Source organism: Apteryx mantelli, chromosome Z, assembly GCF_036417845.1.
Source record: "Apteryx mantelli isolate bAptMan1 chromosome Z, bAptMan1.hap1, whole genome shotgun sequence".
Classification (NCBI taxonomy): Eukaryota; Metazoa; Chordata; class Aves; order Apterygiformes; family Apterygidae; genus Apteryx; species Apteryx mantelli.
The window spans coordinates 27,135,044-27,155,286 of NC_090020.1; the positions used below are offsets into that span (position 1 = coordinate 27,135,044).

A 20,243-nucleotide genomic window follows, 5' to 3' on the forward strand; every position below is an offset into this window, starting at 1 on the left:
AGTCTAAAAATAACATAAAAATCATAAAAGTAGCTACATTTTATTTAAGGTTGAAAGAAAAAGGTAGATCATAATTCAGTTTCACAGCAATACAGAAAGTAGAAGAGATTTCAAGGGCTTCATGCAGTGCATCAGTCACTCTCTCTTAATACAGGACGAATTTTATCAAGTTTGAGCTATAAGTAGAATTATAATTCATACTAGCAGTAGTTAGGTTTTCCTTTCACTTGTTACAGAAATATGCATGCTTCTTAACTGGTTTGTACGTGCCATTACACACACAGTGTTGAACCTTTTTTTCTTTCAGAATCTGTCATCTATGGAAATGTTCATTTCTCTTCTGAGTAGTTAGTAGATGATAGGGCTGCTTGCATCTGCAGACATCCTTGTTGCTATCAAGTGAAAGAAAAGAGGTAACAAAAAGATGAAGGAGCCTCCAGGTCCAACCCCTCAGCTGGTTTTTGGAAGCTTGTCCCAACTTGGAGAAGACCCTCATGTAACCCTAACACAATTAAGAGAAAAATACAGAGACATATTTCAAATAAGGCTGAGATTTGTGCTGGTGGTAGTTCTGAGGGGCATCCACACAATTAAGCAGATATTAGTCAGACAAGGAGAAAGCTTTGCCGGTAGAGCAGATTTTTATACTTTTACACTGACTGAAAATTACTTTCTATGACTTTCAATGAGAAATATGGAGAAGGCTGGAATCTCCACAAGAAGATTGCAAGAAATGCCCTGAGAAAGCTTCCATCAGGGGAGGCCAAAACTCCACATGCTCTCGTCCGCTAGAAGAACAGGTATGCTTTGAAGCTTTGGAGCCTGTGAGAGCATTTCTGGACCTCTCAGGCAAAGAGGACAACTCTGGTCCTGCTAGCGCCTTCGCTGGATGTGTAGCAAATGTCATCTGTACCTTCTGCTTTGGAAAAAGGTACAACCAAAACGACAGGGAGTTCCTCACAGTTGTTCAAGTTAATCGTGTGTTCATGAGGATCTTTAGCTCTGGCAATACTGCAGATCTGTTCCTGATTTTTTGTTATCTTCCTGACAGTAAACTGAGAAGCGTCTTTGCCTATATTCAAAAAATGAAAGGTTTAGTGAATGAAAATATTCAGGAACACTATATCTCCTGCCATGAGGTGAGAAGGTTTGCTTTTCTTAATTTGAACTGCTAATAAGAATCCCTTGAGTTTAAATAACCAATATCTCAGTTTGTTGCTTTTTTTTGTCCTTCAGCTTTATCAAGGGTTTGCAGGGACAGTGTACTGAAAAATCTATGATGTCCATATTTAAAATACAGTTTTTATACCTCCTGCCTATGCTAAATTCTAAAGAACAAATAAATCATTCACACACTACTCTGTAGAGCTACATTCAAGATATTACTGGTGCTCTGATTGCACCATGTGAATGCTGAAAAAAATCAAGGTGATTAAGCTATGCTGACAAATGAGCAGATCGTTTCTACTGTCAATGACATGTCTGGAGCAAGCATGCTTACGTTTCATAAAGCTATGATTTTCTTTAATGGCTTTTCTGTCATTGATTCTTCAGTTTCCCCCCCCTAGTCCTCTTGTCCTCACTATTAGAAAGCACAAGAAACCATAGTGGGAGCATTTTAATGTTTTAGTATACTCCAGTATACTCAAAGTAGAGAACAAACAGAAAGCTCGGAAAAGAAAAGGACAAACAGTTGTGATAATATATCCTAAATAGCACTATTTTTTTATGAGTGTTGGTAACAATGAATTATTTTAAATACTTTCTTATCTTTCAAAATCAGTCAAAAATAATTTTAAGCACTTGTGTTGAAGAGGCAGACAAAAGAGATAATGGGTTGAGGAAATAGCAATCCTGGGACCGTGATGAGATCTTAAAAGAGAAAAAAGTTTCAAGTCAAGAGAAAACTGTTGTTCCAGGTATATTGATATTTTTAATGTGAACATTAAGAAGTCTGCTTATTTAGCAGCTTTTTCTTCTATAATCCAAATATCTTCTAATTTTATCTTTCTGTTAAATTCTAAGTACTTGTTGAAATATTTCCAAAGCTGCAAGTCTTTAGCTTTTTAAGATAGGGAATGTATCTTTATTTTACCTTTAAGAGAGCAATAACCACCTTAATCAAATTGAGAGGCCAAATACAAAATTCCCTCTTCTTTGTCAAGAAGTTGCCCACAATGCAGTACAATAGTCACAGTGGCAAAAATTAACATGTTTTATCTGCAGGCCAGAAGAAGAAATGCAGCCTGTGTTTGGTTCTGAATATCTGGTTCTGACTATATGGCTTGGGAAAGGTTTGGGCTGGGCAGAGCTTTCCCCCTTTCAATCCTGTTGATATAAAAGAAGGTGACAGTAGCGCAGATTCCAATACTCGGGCTTGAAGACATTGTCTTGCAAAGTGAGGCTTACTAATTTCAAAAAGTTTTGTTTATAAATATTACTGCACAAAGAGAAAAGGGGAAGGGCACTTTGGGAAATAAGGAATACCTACAACCGCAGAGAGCTGCGTGGTCCTGGGCTAGAAGTAATAATACCATAGAAAGAAAGAGAATATGTTTCATAGAAAACTGAGCTGCTTTCTTTTTTAAGTATCCCAGATTAGTTAAGCTTTTGTTTTAGACCTCGGCAGGTACAAATTTTATGACTGTGGCATTAGGAGGCAAAATCAATGATATCCTGAAATTCAAAGTTTGTAGGTGCAGTTTTCAGTTTGGACCCATTTGCACACAGAAGGCTGGCAAAAAGCCCTGGCTACCACACACCATGCATGAAATGCATTATCCTACCTACACTCCCACCTAATGACATACAGTTGTAGGCTCTCATTCATAGCAGAAGGAGTTTCATATGAATTTTAGAAGAGAACACATTAAATCTGAAAAATGCACATAATTTGAAAGTGTTTGGAAGGCTGTCAAAGGGGTTGTTTGGGTTCCTACATCTTTATTACACTTCTAGATCTCAAAACTCCTCCGTTTACAATTCAATTATTGTCTTATCTGATCAGAATTAAAGGTATTCTAAAAGACACTGATTTGCTTTCTGGCTGACACAGGGAAAGTGGAAGGATTCAAAGCACCTCCTAGGAGGTCTGGATCCTTCTCACCTTGATACCAATGGCATAATTCCCACCTATGCTAATGAGAGTGCAGTTGTGTGTGCTAATGGTTGTTTCTGTGAGATTTTCTCTTGATTTGTAGCTCAAAGAAGTTCAGAGAGGGTTGGGAGGAGTGTGAATTCCTGCTCCCTTAACCATTAAGGATTTAACCCTGCACTGTTCAGCATCTGATTTTTACCTGTCTCCACTTAAGAGAGAGTTATCTTAAATGTAAATTGGGAATTTAAAGATTTCAAATTTGTGTGTTTCAGTTTTACAAACACAGAGACTACATGACAACTAAATTATGGCAATCCACATGAAATGCCTAGCAAAGTTAGTCATGAGTATGGACTGCAGTACCACTGTGTTTTTTTATCAGCCACTGCTCTTTTACAGATTGTGGTTAGCTTGATTCTTTAGTAAATTAGTAAAATTATGTGTAGTGATACTGAGAACCTGGAATGTAAAAAACTGTGGAACAAAAGTGTTAAGCCCTTGCTAGTGCTGATTGGTGGAAACTACAGACTTCTACCGTCATGGTAGAATACTTTATTCCTGAAATCTGATATAAGTTTTGTATTAATCTTTCCTTGACTTCTCGATATATTTCTCATTACTAATTCATAGAATTATAATGGTTACAAAATGTAAAGCAGGCATTACAGTCACTTTTAGAATTATAAAGAAAAATAAATTTATTAGAATTTAGATACCATAACCTTGCCATCATATTTCTTAATATATAAGTTGCCTGATTTTTATATAATATCAATGTTTATTTTTTAAACTGAAGAAAACCTCAATCACATTCCTCTAAAATCAAGCACAATTTCAAATCACAAGGAATATTAAAAACTATTTTAATTTCCATTTTAATTGGGCTTTCTGTACTATAAAATGCATTTAAAAATAAATTTCTGTTTCAACATATATCCTACTACATTGTTTCAATGTGCTCCAATACATTATTTTTTATAGCCTTTGAAATGTCATCTTTTAACAAAATAAATATTAAAATTGTTGTTTAATAGCTATTTCCATAAGTTGTTTTCAATAGAGATAGTTTGCTGTTTTTCACTGAAAGTTAATATTTTGGGCCATTTTAATTAGTCACCAAAAGCATGCAAACTCCATTGTCTGGTGTGGGGTTAAATGTGTTCATATAGGAGTTCTTGTTTTCTGCATGGTGATGATTTTAACACAATTGTTTGCAGGTAAACATACATACAGGGTTCCCATACGAGCTGTTTCTTCAACTACTTTTTGAGTTTTTGAAATGCCACCACCCGCTCAGTTATGTTGTTGGTTACTAAAATTGCAGTTGTTGTAACACAAAATACTAATCCCCACTGTATAAGATACTTTGCAGGTAAGTAGAACACTACATTCCCTGTCTTGACATTGCTTATAATCTAATAAGTTATTTACTGGTTAAATATATAAATTACTTATTTTAGTTACATCATCAATTTCAAATTTTAAGTAGAAGGGCTAGCACATAAATTTATTTGAAATGAGAAATCTCTCTTTTTTCCTCTCTGTCCTTTGTTTCCTTTCATTCTCCCTCTCTCCTTCTCCCTCCCTTCTTCTCTCCTCTCTCCCTCTCTCCCTTTCCCGCTCTCTCTCCTTCTGTCCCTCTCTCCCTCCTTTTTTTTTTTCTTGTTCTTTCTTTTACAGAAGGGAGAAATTTTTTTCTTTTTTATTATAGTTGGCTGTACTTTAAATAGGTTCTTTTTATTCCTTCGGTTTCCAGTTAACCAGTCTGACCTCGGTACAACTTGCCTAATCCTCAAGCCTAGGCTGAAAAGCTTCTGCGGGTGACATTTATGAGGTGTCCAAGAAATCCTTAGTAGTGATTCCAGAACAAGGTGGTCACTAAAATTATTTTAATGACCAAGGCAAGAATTTACAAGGCAGATAACTACTGGAGATTGAAGCTAACAGTAGCGCCAGAAAGAGTACCTCCAAAAATAAGAAAATATTTCTGCTTTCTCTCATAGAGGGACTTGACCAGGCACCTCTTGTCATATAGGGAATATCTTCTGCTCCATTTGGGCCTGAAGAAGAAACCTCTCAGTTCAGCAACATCTGCAGATGATATTGTAGCTCATTCTAGTTTAGCAAAAAATAAGTATGTATGAAAAAAAAAATAAAAATCTTAAAATAAGTTTTTTTCCAGAAGGGTTTGTTTGTCTGTTTATTTATTTCTGTCTCATTAGGCCAAAGGCAGGCACTATTGCAATCAAAACTCTTTTACGGGAACAGTAACTGTATTGACACATCCTAAGGTAAATTATAATGTTTAACTGTATAGACTTTGATACAACTATGACTGGATTGCTCTGATGTTTAATCTATCTAATTTACTTTCCCATCACCCAGAAAACTAAACAGCAGGAAACTGGTAATCATTTTGAAAATAACGTGAACATTTGACTGTATAAAAGTGCTGTATATATAGGTGAGATATAAATTGTTTAATTAGAGCACTTCATTTGGGTCTGAGATTTAGCTATTGAGGAAATCAGTCCTTCTGAAGGATGTGCCTCATTTTTCAGCACAGTCAATGGAGAAAAGCTGGTGCTCTTATAGGAGGACTCCAGAGGAAGGTCTAGCCCATCTAAGTGAGCTTGTGTGTCTGGGTGGATCCCATCTACAGTTACAAAACTCTGCTTCCCTTTTTCCTATTCCATAGGTAGATCTAAAGAGATGCTTGCTAGAGCATTTCACTATTCAACATCAATGAAGATATTAGGCTATGACCAAGTATGCTAGCTGGACCAGAATAAGGAATCCAATCCATTCCTGCTCCTATCTACAGTTTCCTTCTGTTTTGGTCGCCGCAGAAATCACAGATAAATTGGAATTGTAAAACAGAACATATATTTTGTCTCATCTGCATATACTTTAAATGAATTTGCATGTTTTAAAATTGTATGCCTAGTGCCAAATGTAGAAACAGTCATAATACAGTCTTTGTATGCATGGGAAAAATCCACAGAGAAACATTCAGATTTTTGTGGAGCTTTAACATTTTTCATATACTCTGAGTTTTAGACATTTTGTGAGTGCTACAATTCTGCAGTAGCTACACTAGATACTTTACAGTTGCAGTGCAGAATGTCATACACATTTATGACTCTTTCAGTACCCTTAATCTTTTCTTCTGCATGGCTAGATGAGACCACCAGGCCAAGTCAGCTGCCCAGATTCAAAAACAGGTCTTCAGCGCCTTACAGAGAAGTTTCATTTATGAAGTGTTCAGATATTTATCATATGTGCCTTTCACAATTCCACATTTGTAAGTGCTTAGTCAAAGCTTTTCACGCCTTAATGTAATGAAAATGGGAATTTCTGAAGATACTGTAACCTATTCAGATTTAATGAAGGCATGATTTTAGAAGCTGAAGGCTTTGGTTGTCCCAAGTTCCTCATCATGAGGCTAATTTCAGAAGTGCAGGCATATATCTTATTACTCACTACTTATTGTGCAGGTATTCTATTTACTATTTCTAGTTGCAACTATGCTTTATGAAGCATGTTATTTAAGAAGGCACTATAATAATAGTTTTTATTCTAAAAGAGCTTCAGGGAAAGAAACAAATAGATTATTCTAAAGTTTTCATTTTTCTCTTCTTTAGGAAACTACACTGTGTACTTTGACATCCTAGTCACTTTTTAATATTCTGAAAACAGGTATAAATGGGAAGAAAAGAATAAAAAAACAGTTTTAATGAAAATTATTTTTATTTACTTTTAATTAAATTTGTATAATTTGAGAATTGAAAAGGACACAAATGAAAGTTAGATCAAGTTGAACATGAACACCTCTTTCTGTAGTTTCCATGTTTCCTCAGCACTAGTGAAGACACTATCTAAATGGATATTTTATTCCCAAAGACACCTGTGTTTTCAACAGTCAGTATCAAGTCAGCCCTGAGGAGTAAGTTGGATTTTATTGGATATTGTAGTTAGTCATTGTAGGCTTTGGATATTGTTAGTATTGAATATTCAGAACCTCTGTTGTTATTCCATTGTATGTAGTAACACCATTCATCTTTTAGTCAAAGCTGAAAAAATAATAGCACTATTACCAGTTGTTAGGCATATGTTCTATTAATATAATATGCAAGTAATCTAAAACCAAATGATCATGATGTTCCATTAAAAATAACAAAAATAGGTAAACTATATCCTGCTGCCACTCATCCTCAAAACATCAACATCAGGTATGTCACAGTTACTTTTGTCTATCTGTCTGTGCTGGTGTATTTGAAAACTTTCCTGAATTAAATAAATGAAATTGGCAAAATTTTGGTTTTCTCTTAAGAAAAAAATGTATTGAGATATTCTGCCTCATCACACAGGTTCACCCATCACTCACAGATACTATTACAGATACTAAGTCTCATTTTTCTTAAAAGCCATACTGAAGAAAAAAATTATTCATGGGTTAATTTTAGGCTTGATTATAAATGTGTTCTAGTATAAGTGTAAGTACTTTCTAGATAGGAAAACAATTTTTCCCGAACTTATAGAATAAGAGCCTACCAAAGGATTGGAAAATAGACAGGCAAATACACAGTGGTATGGTGTTTATTTTTAGAACACCATAAGAAGAACACCTGGGAAGAACGCAGGCCTATTCAACCCTGAAAGATTTCTAAGTGACAATTGTCAAATAAGCAAGGAGCCAGCTGAAAAAGTAAAAATCTTTGGGCTTGGCAAAAAAGATGTTTGGTAGACAGTTTGCTCGTGTGGAAATCTTCATCTGCTTAACAATGTTGCTACATCGACTATATATCAAGAGTTTGGAAGGCCAGAATTTACTTCTGCTGTTCTGTTGGACTAACAATGAGACCTAACCAATTTAAAATTTCAGTCTCACTGCAATAATAAATTTTAGTACAATTTGGCCCCAATTTTTTTGAAGGCACATGTCTCTAGAAAACTTTGTGAGAAACAAGAAGCATTCAACCTTTGGATTAAAAAAATGGTGTTGAATGAACTTTTTTTCTGAACAAAACTGTTTTAGTTGCACTTTTAGCTTGGTTTTATAATTTAAGAATAATTTAATAATTCAAATTCTTCCTAAAGAATGCTATATTTGTCCTGATATTTTTCCAGTTTATTTTTTATGCAGTGCACAGGAACTCACTTCTTGCAGCATAAATAGTAGTCTATAAATGAATGTGTAGAAATAATCTCAAATCTATTCTTACATTTTAAGTAACCACACAAAAGATTGTCAAGCCACCTCCTCAGAACTTATCCATGGTTTGTTTTCAGTGAAGTAGGAATCCAGGAATTTCTGAAGGCCTTAGTTAAAATAAAACCATGTCAACAGAGGAAAAATGTGGAATGAAATACATATCCTGTATATGATACTATGGACTTGGTCAAATTGTTATCTATTACCTAATCACTAAAGGATATAGCAAAAAAAAAAATCCTTCATTTGGTGAAATTGCGTATCTAAGAGAGGCAGTCAAAGCTATTTAAAAGGAGACAAAGACAGTAAAAGTCAGTAAAAAAATGCAATTCACAGACAAAAAAATTACTTATTTTTGCTGAAGACACATTACAGCATCATTCTCATGGCTAGGTAAATATGTTCATCTGTCTCTCATTTGTGCATTTTTTCAGTTAGCTAGGAAAAACACCCGATGAAGATATACCATTTTCTTTGTATACTGAGAGGTCAAGTAAATAGATGTAACTAGCAATAATGTCTAACAAATTATTTCAAGAATAATAGATTTCTAACTTATAAAACAATTTCAGTTCAATAAACTTTGTTATTAGCAGATATCTATGACATTTCAGAGTATCCTCTGCACCAAATGAATAAGAACATTGCTGTTCTCAGTATATGGCTGTACTTAAGAGTATGTTTTGCAAAAGTTAAGTATTGTTATTTCACTTGCATAAAGTCTTAGAATTTGAGTCTAAATGTTAGAAGAGTAGTTGATATTTCATTTTCTGGCTTACAAGAAAGGAGGGGAAGCCTGAGCTCTGTCCCTAAAAGCAGTGGCGACACAACTGGCTGCTCAGGTTTGTAAGTCTGAGTATGAAACCAGGGGCACTGTGGAAATAGCCAGTGTCTGCCTAATCAGGACCATCACTGCTTGTAGGCATAAAGTGAGGTCAAAATTCCCACTCATTTCAGGCTTACATTTTTAATAAAGCAAATATAATGCAGTCATCATTCACACAAAATAAAATGTCCAACATTCATTTTCTATTGCACTCCTACATCAGCAGTTATTATTAGAAGTGTAGATATAGAAATAGAGAGGCTTGTCTATAGCATTACCTGACACTAGTGAGAGACATGGCTTGCGAACTGGTTTGCTTTGAGATTTAGTGGGAGGCAATTGATTTGGCTGTGCTAAACAGAGTGAGGAAGATATGGTTTCTCATGTAAGAGCAGTTCTGGGTACCAGTATTTATTTCATATCATAATTGAGTAAGTTTAATCATTTATCTCCTTATCTACCACATTTATCTCTTTTCCTACCATAAAAACATGGATCTGTTAATGTATCCTGCTTAGACTGTTCCACTTCAGGAGCAGGAAAGGTCTAGAGTAGAAATGAAAAGCTGTCATATGAGTAGAAATAAAGAAGACTAGGACTAGGTCATGTAGAAAATATATTAGTAAGAACACCCAGTATGAAGTTGTTTAAAACAAAATATTTTTATCCTTTCCTATACTGCAGGAATTTTATGTCATCTGACATAAACACAATGATGGACACATATCTGAATACTTTTGAGATACCTGTCTTCCAATCTGACTAGGTAATATCTGAAACAAAATATTACTGAAGCAACAAGTTCAGTAAAATTAAAAAAAAAAAAAAGTTGAAACATCCATTACCAGAACAGTGCTATTTATTACTGATGTAGGAATACAAATCTGTAAAATATTTTAGTGACCATTTTTCAGGAAATAAGCCAATCAAGTGAAAATCACTATATTAGAACCAGGTGAAAATATATATATTTTTAAGACATTTTCCAAAATGGTAAAATAATGTAGAGAAACTAAAAATGAGAGAAGAAAAACAAAGAAAAATGAAGAGAAAAGAGAAGAAAAGTCGACGCTGTGAGGTGGAGACAGTCCGGGAGGCAGTGCACAGCCGGTGATCTCCATCTGACTCTGAACCCAAAGGCCCCACAGGGCTATCAGTTTCAGTAGCATCTGAAACTGCTTTACTTTAACCCGGATTTGCTTCAGCTCAGGAAAGGAGAGTTCTTCAGAGTTTCAGAACAATTACTCTGAGGACTTTCTTTGTCATTGAGCTCCAGCTTCCCGGCAAGAGCCAATCTATTTCCAAGAGGCACGCATGCACCCCACAGCACTTTACTGTGTGGACAGAGGAGCTAATGTCACTTGGTTGTTCACAACTTCTTTTCTTGTGACTGTTCATCAACCGAAAAATGAGGCCTGCCAATTCTCACTCTTTAGAGAGAGAGAGAGACACTACCCCTGCTCCACCACCGTGTAAACGTGCAATCATACCAGGTCCCCTGGGAGATTAAATCCAAAGCAGACTTTAAACTTATTTATTCCTGCTTGAAACAAAATAGTTTGTAGTCTGCCTCAGGAGAGAAATTTAAAATCTCACTTGTATTTTAACAGGGTGAAAAGTTCTTATTCATTAAAAGTAGGCAACTCCATTAAGTTAACAGTAAGTTTTCATTCTAAATAAGCAGTGAGCATATTCCTTTCTGATCACCCAGTAAACAACATGCAGGACATGTGCCAAGACTTCACTGAGGAACTGCAAAGCAAAGGAAACCTTCTCCTAAACAGCTACTTTTTGGGGGAAATGAACAGGATAAACTTAGGGCTGGGTAGTTTCTTAAAACATGCACTGTCTGAATCCGCAATCAGGTTTCTGTGACGGGAAGAGTGAGCAGGATGCTTTTCCTGTGCAGACCTCTGATTGCTTTCCAGGCTGCCAAAATCAATACTAGCTCTGTCAACCACAAGTCTCTCTAGAATTGTTCCTCTCATTCAATGATCATCTTAAAAAATATGGACTCTTGTGGTCATGAGTTAGAATTGTGCCAGTTCTTCTTTTCCTTTGTTAGTCATATTACTCTGACTTACTCTGTATAGAGGGGGGACAAGGAGCCAGCAGGCTGATGTATGGAAAGTAGGGTCTTGTTAAACAAAACAGTCAAGAGTGTATTTTAGGATTAACATTTTTTCTGTTTTCAGTATCAAAATAGCAATATTCAATATACAATGCCCCACTTTTCCTTTGCTTTAAGCAGAACTGTAGGGTTTAGGAGTTAGCTGACTGCAATTGTTAGTTTACTTTCCACTGCTATAACATAACTGTGGTCTCCAAGAAACCAAAAAAAAAAAAAAAAAAGCCCCCCCCCCCAAATGTGTCCTGTTTTATTGTCAAATGAATTAGACGTCAACAATAAGGTCCCTTTTAAAAGCCTTCTTCTCTTATAGTAGCAGAGAAGATAAGATATTTCTTTCAGTTGATGACCACTTATTAAATTACTCTTTTAACTATGGCATTCATTTCTGTTTCTATGCAGTTAAAAAGGTGACATTAGACTGTACTAGCTGTTGGAAAGGTGGAGGTGCAAGTATTGCACATACACTGCAAGACATGAGTTGGAAGAGAAGATAAAGGGAAGTTAGGGCTGGAGAGAATGCCCTATTTCATTTCTTCCGCCAGGATCAGGCCAAGTAGGGCCAGAATTAAGGGAATCCCGACTCAGTAGAAAGCATCAAAATGGAGGCATGTGTTTCCACTAATAATTGTGACCATTTCAGCTGTGGTGATATGTATTTTAGGCACAGAGAAATACATCTCACCTGGAGGTGGACAGAGTTCTGCTCCCAGGCAAAGGTATTTTCTTTAGAACATGGAAAGAGGTGAAAACTCTGCTAGAAATTTGCCATTAATGTTTGAAAAATCAGAAGCCAAAGCCTTTACTTATTCTTGACTATCCGGAAAAACCTGTATATGTGAGTTTTAGCACCAAGACAAAAATCTTGGATGTTCTCAGACAGTCACAATTTGATCACACTGATATTGGTACCCATGCCATTGCTAATCTTGGTTTGCCCTGTCCTTTTGCAAAAGTTATGAGCACAGTGGTAAAAAGACAATAATAAGAATAACCCCCCCCCCTCTAAATTAAAACTCAGTCATGTCTGTAAAACACCCATATGTTGTAATTGCATAATGTATGCCAAATTTCCTCTGGAATAGTAGTATCCAAAGAAATAGAAAATGGTAATACCAGAGTTTTATCACTGCCTAATTTAAGGAAGAAAGCCATCATCAATGCAGACAAGCTAACTGTCTTAGGAATTTGTGTGCTTCAGGTGGGTGTCCTAGAGAGCTCAGCAGCAGCCCCTGAGCACAGTCTAGAGCAATAAACACTGTGCCTCTTGAAGTAGAAAAGGAGCAGAAAGAGGCTGGTAAGATTCAAACTCAGCCTTCTACTTCTTTCAAGCTTTCTTTCTAGTAAGAGAGCTAATACTGGGCTGTTCTAATGAAGCTTACCTGCGTTCTCTCTACACGTCTAGTTAATAAATCATTTATCCAAAAGTAAGGTTGACTAGTGTATAAATTAATTAAAAACTTTAAATCTCCTGCCTAAACCAATGTAAAATTCAAACACGTTTGGGAGTCAATGCTTTTCTGATTCAGAACTTTTTTCTCCATACAACTACTTTCATCATTCAAACTATAAATAATCAACAAGTTTTGCAAACCTTTGCTGATAGTCTTCCATTGTGAAAAGACAGAGAATTTTTTTTTTCAAATTGTATATAGTGACGGATTTGCGGCTGTAACTGTTAGAGTATCTAACATTTCTTCCGTCCTTCAGACTTGTTTGAGATAGGATCTAGTTTTCTGAAGACTGTTAAAACCATCCTATGTGAAAATGGAAGAAGGCTCATGCCATTTGCTCTAGGTAACCAAGCATTCCTTATCCATTAAGTTTTGGGGAACATCTTGAATCTTTTCTCATTTTGGGCCATCGTCAAAGAAAATACAGTTCCAGGGTAATACAACATTATTCCGATATTTTTCTGCTGACTCCATACAGAAACAGCAATGCTGGATATTCAGCAGAGTTTTGTTCCCAGCCCCATCCTGTCTTCCAGTTACACCTCTTCCTGCTTCCATACCAACAAACATGAGATGTGCTCACAGGATTTTGCCTTTATGACTTTTAAACCAGTAATTTTCAAAGGTATAGAAAAACAGTCAAGGTCCCTATTCTGTGAAAATTCAAAAGGCATTAAACTCCTAACTTCCATTTGTGTTCCTGTAAATCTGCCCTGAATTAGAAAGCTCAGGTTACTTCCTGAACAAGGAACGAACGTTTCTCTTTACGTGGAGTCTCAGGAAATCTGCCAAAGTAAACACAGAAAAACTGTGACTGCTTCTTATTTTACCGAGTAGCTTTGTACAACACAATCTGCATGAAGCAACATATTAAACAAATGTTCAGGCAGATTAAATTGCCTATGCCTCTTCATTTCAGCTGTGATCAAATGGCAGAACCTTTTTTTTTCTGTTAGTAAAAACCATCACAGAAAATGTTTCACAGAATGGTGCTTAGTTGTGATTTCTGATATAACACCGTGTATCTGGTGCTACTCTGGGGTCAATGGCTTTACTGTACAGTTACGAAATGCAAATGAGATCAATCCTTAGACCAGGGATCTCAGAGTTTTCCTCTGAGAAGGAGGAAACTTTTGCAGAAATATATCAAGATTGATTCTTTTCTTATATAACTGCCATGAGTCAGGGCATGTCATTGAGAAAATATTAATTGCACTTGCAAGAATGTTCAAGCTTGGATCAACTGACATTGTTTTCTTGTTCTTCTTCTTATTATTTATGATATACTGGATAATTTAATGGAATCTAAAGTATTTAGCAGCTATTACTTTAAGTGCTGTTTTGTGAATTTTCGTAATTAAATTTCATTCCTACCTTAATGTTGACACTAGTAGTAAGTAAAAATCTATCATCTATTAAAGAAATGAATCCTTTTCTATTTGCTGCAGCATTAAATAAAGACATAAAAGCTAGCAATCTGAACAATTGTATGTTAAGCCATGAAACTGCTTCAGTAAACTTGTGTAGACAGAATTAAATGAGGGAAGGGACTGAATTATGAGTTTTGGGTTTAGACACCCTGAAAGGTTAGATAGAATAGTAAGGATCATATCAAACATTGTTCACCAATACAACCTTCTCACATGATGACTTTGTTTAGCTGGTTAACAAAGCTAACAAATAAAGTTAATAAAGAAGTTATCTCTTGTTGGACGGTAATGTCTTAACACAACTGAATATATTTCATTTCATTTCATTTCATTTCACTGTATGTAAAATATTCAGTTGCTGTACACTAGACGCATTGATTACTGCACCAGAGATCAAAAAGTTCCTTTGACTTACAACAGAGATCTGGCTTGTTGCACAATTTTCATTGTGTAAAGTGGATTTAAAACTGCCCTTAACTGTCTCACCACCAAATACATCAAAACTGTATCACTTCCGAGCTGCTGCAGATCAGCCTGCAGTCTATATGTATACCCTGTATGTAGTTTGTATATAGCTTTTGCAAATATTTAGGTTATTCCCCCTTCTGTGGTGGACCAGCACTGGCCCATTCCTGCTGAATGCTTGCACTGATGGTCAATGGTGCTGCATCCTGAAGAGTGGTGTGTCCATCACTAAACACTGACAACAACCCTCCTCTTACCCACTCACTTCAGTTGTTTTTCTCTACAGCATCATGACCATAATGCATCTATATTTTAGTGACTTCTACCTACTTGTTTCTTCTCTCTTGCATTCCTTTCTAATGGTCTTTCTGCAGAAAAGTGGACTAACAGCCCAATTGAAACATGCTGTAAATGCAACAGTGGCACTCAAGAACACACATTATGTTCCCAGCAGTATATATTTAAAATACATTTATTAATTTGTTAGAAGAAAAGCACTCTGTCATAGGTATGCTTTGTAAGTAAAGAGTGTTCTTTTTTTGGGGTAGGTATGTCAAATCTAGAAGCACATAATGAACAAATATTCAGTAAAAGCAAATGAAATATTGTCAATATTACTTTCTGAATACCAGGTCTGTCCTGGATTAAAATGCGTGTTCAGTTTAGCGTACAGACAGTAACATCAGGGACTTAACTCAGTTGCCCACTGCAAACAAACCACTGGCTCTAGGTACTTATGCCTGGCAGCTGAAATAAACCTGAAGAGCGCACCTTTGGTATTTAAACTTGAACGTGCTTTTTCTTCCAGGATCTTACTATTATCATCTTCAACAACCACGAATGTTTTCTTTTGTTCTCTGATTGGTCTGAACTATGGTTTCACAGTTCATATTTTCAGGCCATTCTTCATCACTGTGACTGCTTAAACCTCTCTCTTTATGGGGAGAAAAAAAAAAAAAGAGGGCGAAGAGCTGAATTACTTATTTTGGTACAAGAGGTGGCACTTCAAAATAGCCACTGAATTATATATGAAGTTGGGACAGAGTGAAGAAAATCTTCAGGCTTTATCTTAGCTACACGTTTCCATATTTTCTGAAGTACACATTTCTCACAAACTTTGACTCTAAAGTTCTTGGCTGTGTAATAATCACCTCCTTAGATAAACCCTAAAATTAGTTTTAGCAGTGTTTTGAACAGTGTAAGGGAAAAAAGTTTCTTTTTGTTCTAAGCGGAAGATAGGAACACCTTCCTATGAATGATTTAATATGTATGTTTTCCATTCTGTGTTTGATAGCTTGCAATTTTGCATGAAAGCTTTGGCATTTCACTCACACCTGTTGATTATTTCTTGTGATACTTGACATTTCTCAGAACAATTTTCACCTTTTTAATGAAATTGGTACAATTTTCATGTTTCTAAGTGGCTTGATTTATTGGAAAAAATGTACTCCCAATGAAAGAAAAGGGTAATAATGGAAGTCTAAAAGGAAAGTTATCAATTATGCTCTTGTAAGATATAACAAAGATATACAAGATGAGGCAGAGAACAGAAAGGAGAACATAGGTCCAGTCATAGTTGAAATTTCAATTGAAAATTGAAATATTTTCAGAACATTGGCTGCATTCTTGGTTGATGCAGATTGGCAAGAGAGATACCAGCATTTGTGCCTCAAACAGCTCTTGTGAGGACTGTATTCACTTTCTCACTCCCACAGGTACCACTGCTTTGGGCCAACAAAACTATGAAGCACTTTGTTAGGTCAGAAAGTATTTTGGTTGTAGTCCAGACAAGTGGACATTTGTTGAAAAGTCCAGTATAACTGAGATATTATCCATGAAAGTTCATCCTAGAATCTGGAATGAAAAGCTGCCCAAGTGGGAGTGGGATAGAGCTGGTTTTGAACTACTTGCTTCAAAACACGTCAGAAATGAAAATAGCATCATAAGGTATACTTCATTTCTTAAAGTGCAGTACTGCGGAGGAGGAAATAGGGTTATTTCTTTACTATAAAGAATTGAATGCTTTCCATTTTATACGGAGAAGTTTTTAATAAGTAGCTTAGAAATGAGATAGAACAGGTGCAGGAAATTGAGGAATACCTTACATAAAGAAAGGTAAGAGTTCTTTGGATTAAAAGTGTACTGGCTATGCTGAGAAACAGCTGCGTCCTAAGAAATAGCAAGCCGCAGCTGAATATGGGTGGTTCTTGTAGTTATTGTGGTCTTTAAAGATGCAAGAGGAGCCAGGTTTGTAGGAAAAGGTGACAACTTTTATTAGAGCAGGCACTCATGCAGTTGCAGTCACCGTGAGCTCGCTTTAGGAAAGTAAGTGCTGTTTATTTGGTGAGGAGAAGATGACAGCTTTCTCTAGAGCATGTTTTTACCAGCACTTCTCATTGCCTTCCTGTAGCTGACAGAAATGAAGTTTTTTCACCCCATCTACCGGGTGCTGTAAAATCACAGCTCCTTACTCCTAAAAATTACATGAGCAATTATGAACTCTGTGCAATCAAAAATGTCCCAGAGAGTAAACTGACTTTGACTTGTGTTATGGAAGTCTTTAACTGTCCAACCTATAATAGAGTTAATGAGTATATGAAATGATATATAATGAACAAATATGTTGCCTTTGTGGAACTTAATATTAGACTTCACTGAACAAAGTCTAGCATTTTCAGAACATTTCAGATTATTCAGAATATTTAAAAATAATTAAAATGATTAATTTAAAATATTTTAAGAAGTTATACCTTTTATAATGTGTTAGAGCCAGCTCAAGAGACCTCTTGGCTTTGATCTCTTTTTACTGGCTTGGTTACCAATGTTATGCAACAGAGCCTTTGGTCAAGTACTGCCAGAACGCTATTATGCAGGACTGTAAAATACTCTGTAAAGTGCTAAAAGTCCAAATGTTGAAGTACATTAGCATAAAACTTTTCTGCTTTTGTTTTTCTAGGGCAAATGCTTTTAGCTTTCAATTTTCTGTTTCTTTTGACTGACACTCAAGAGAAAGAAAGAAACTATGCAGCAATGAATTTCAGTGGTTGTCCTTACTGTAGTTAATAGACCATGTTACTGTTCAGAATTTGTTCAAAGTAATTCACCTTTTGCTTTGTTTGTAAATTATCCATGATGCAACTGCGGCTCCCAATAAACTCGTTATCTAGCATAGACTCTGGAAAAGAAAACATATGCACTTCAAATGCAAAGAAACAATTTTAATATTAAAAATATTAGGCCTTGAAGTTTTTCATGTTCTGAGGAGATTCATATCAGCCTAATCAAAACTGATAACAACCCTATATAAGCTCTTGCTTTAACTCCCAATAGAATACATCTCAGGGACCCAATTCTTCAGGGAGAAAGCTAAACAGGCAAATATCTTTACTTGATATATGGTATAGATATTCTTTAAACAAGAAACATCTCCTTAAAGACTTCTTTTTCCCTCTAAGTTTTGAATTTCAAAGCATTCAATTTTCCTACTTTCATAATTTAGATAAATAGGGAGTAATCATGCCTAAGTCCATATTTTCCTTGGCAATAGAAACAATTAAATGAAGACACAGGATGACGGAATTCAAAAAGGCAGGACCTTGATCAAAATTGGCTAACAGGTAAAAGGAAGAAATGGTCTTTACTGGAATCGCTAACTTATTTCTTTGCATCACTTCACTGTCAATGAGGTTAAGAAGGCTCCCAGGCTGGAAACTCTCTGTGAATGGTAAGTTTGAGGAGTTGTCTCAAATTGAAGTGTCAGCAAAAGAGATTTTAGAACAGCTCAGTAACATGAATAGGAAGAAATTGCCAGGTTCAGGCAGGACTCAAACAGGAGATTCAAAGGAACTAAATATAAAATTGCTGAAATTTACAGGATACTGGACTAGTTAGATCTTTGGTCTTAACAAGGATGGTTCTTCATCTGTAAAAGAAAGGAAAAGGCTTAGTTTAAGGCTTCAATTATTATTCTGACAAGACTAGAAGAGTTTCTTTGACCTTTTTGTACATTCCATCTTTTCTTTCTCCTTCAGCTGAATCCTGTATACTTCTGTGTTGTGCCCTTTAGGGGAGCTAGCAATCCAGCTAATGTGTACTCATGCACATCTCGGCAGCATCAGTGCCTCAGAGTCTGATTATTAGAGTGATCAGTACAGAAAAGCAACTGGCTGACTGGAAAAAACTGACTGCCAGTGTATGCATGAGATGCTTTTATTCCAGCCCATGTACAAATTATGCAGCATTACAATAACACGATCTGCCAGATACAGTGTAGTCCATAGTGATCTACTGACTTTATTATATCATTTACAGCATAAAATCAATATTCTCTCCACATATTTACTTTTAAAAGGCAAAGACAAAGAAAAGTCACTCATTTGGGATTGACCTGTATGCATTTGATATACGACGGCTGTCTACCAGGTCAAGCATTATTAGCCAGTCAGGCACTTCTTACCCAAGCCTTTAAAAATGAATATAACCCTTCTTTTTAAGTACAGATATCTTCTGTTTTGTCCAAAACATTTGAAGCAAAGAGTGCAACTTTTATTTAAACAAAAAAACCCAAAATCTATTTTTATAACCAGCTTCTGTGGGACAGACCTTGCTCAGCATTAACTGTTGAAACATTTACTATGGTTTCCACTGGATCTCTCCAAAGCCCTCTCTCTGTGGGATAGAGCTGTTCCTGATGTCTACCTTAGACTGATACTTCACATGGAGAAATTTCCTTCTGGAGTCACCTCTCTCTAAATATTGCTTGTAGAGGCAGCCCAGATACCCAGTTTTAGACTGCTACAGTTTAGCTGTCTACAACCTATCCCATCCAATTGCAACCAGATCTATACCTGTTTGACTCAAAATCCTGGACTCCTTTGTTAGTCGGGAACTCTTCCAGGTTATCACAGTGCTGTCATTTTTGAAGATGTCTTCAAAATGTTGCTTAAAGTGGGTATAATTTTCAAAACATTTAAATGGCTGTGTAAGCTTTGCTGGCAGTTAAATAGTAGCAGTAAGTAGTTGCTGTAGTAAGCAACAATTATTCTTGTTATTCTTTTAATCCAGTTTCCACTCCAGAAGTACAGTTCCAGGCTATCTACCCAGTGTCCACCTCTAAAATAGGGACCTTGCTCCAGGGCTGGTATTTCTTTTACTGTTCCTTTGTTTCATTAGTAACCTAAAAGTATCAGTTACATTATTAATAATTGTAAATATTTTACAGTTCATGTTTATTACTTATGAGCGCAGAGTTTCTGTGCATTAACTCTGTGCGAGACAATTGTTGTGTTAATGTCTGTGTAGGGGAGATAAGGATTTCAGGTAATTTTGGGGCTACTTGCTTTGAGAACCAACAGCAGCAATATGTTAGGGGCCTCACTGCACTGTGCTTCTCATTGTGTTGCTTAAGTACTTCTTTGGGTCACTGTCAGCAGGGAAAACTCAAACCACCTAGCTATTTCTTGTCTGCCTTACTCTTTGACGCAAAGAGATGAGACGATATTTCATTTCTGGCCTACCACTTAAGTAGGAAACCTATGCACCCCAAATCTTTAGATGCATGAACATTTTACCTCTACTTGTAAAAAGCATCAAAGGCACCATGTGTAGAAAGATTTGTATGTAAATGAA

General features: G+C 36.0%; 1 protein-coding gene across 1 annotated transcript; it reads left to right on the plus strand.

Annotated features, from left to right (window-relative positions):
* The first annotated feature begins 424 nt into the window (after nt 1–424).
* LOC136995374 (cytochrome P450 1A5-like) lies at nt 425–1,175 on the plus strand. The gene is given in 3 exon segments (XM_067316046.1): nt 425–665; nt 668–766; nt 769–1,175. Coding segments are annotated over 3 exon segments (747 nt in total).
* The last annotated feature ends 19,068 nt before the right edge of the window (nt 1,176–20,243 follow it).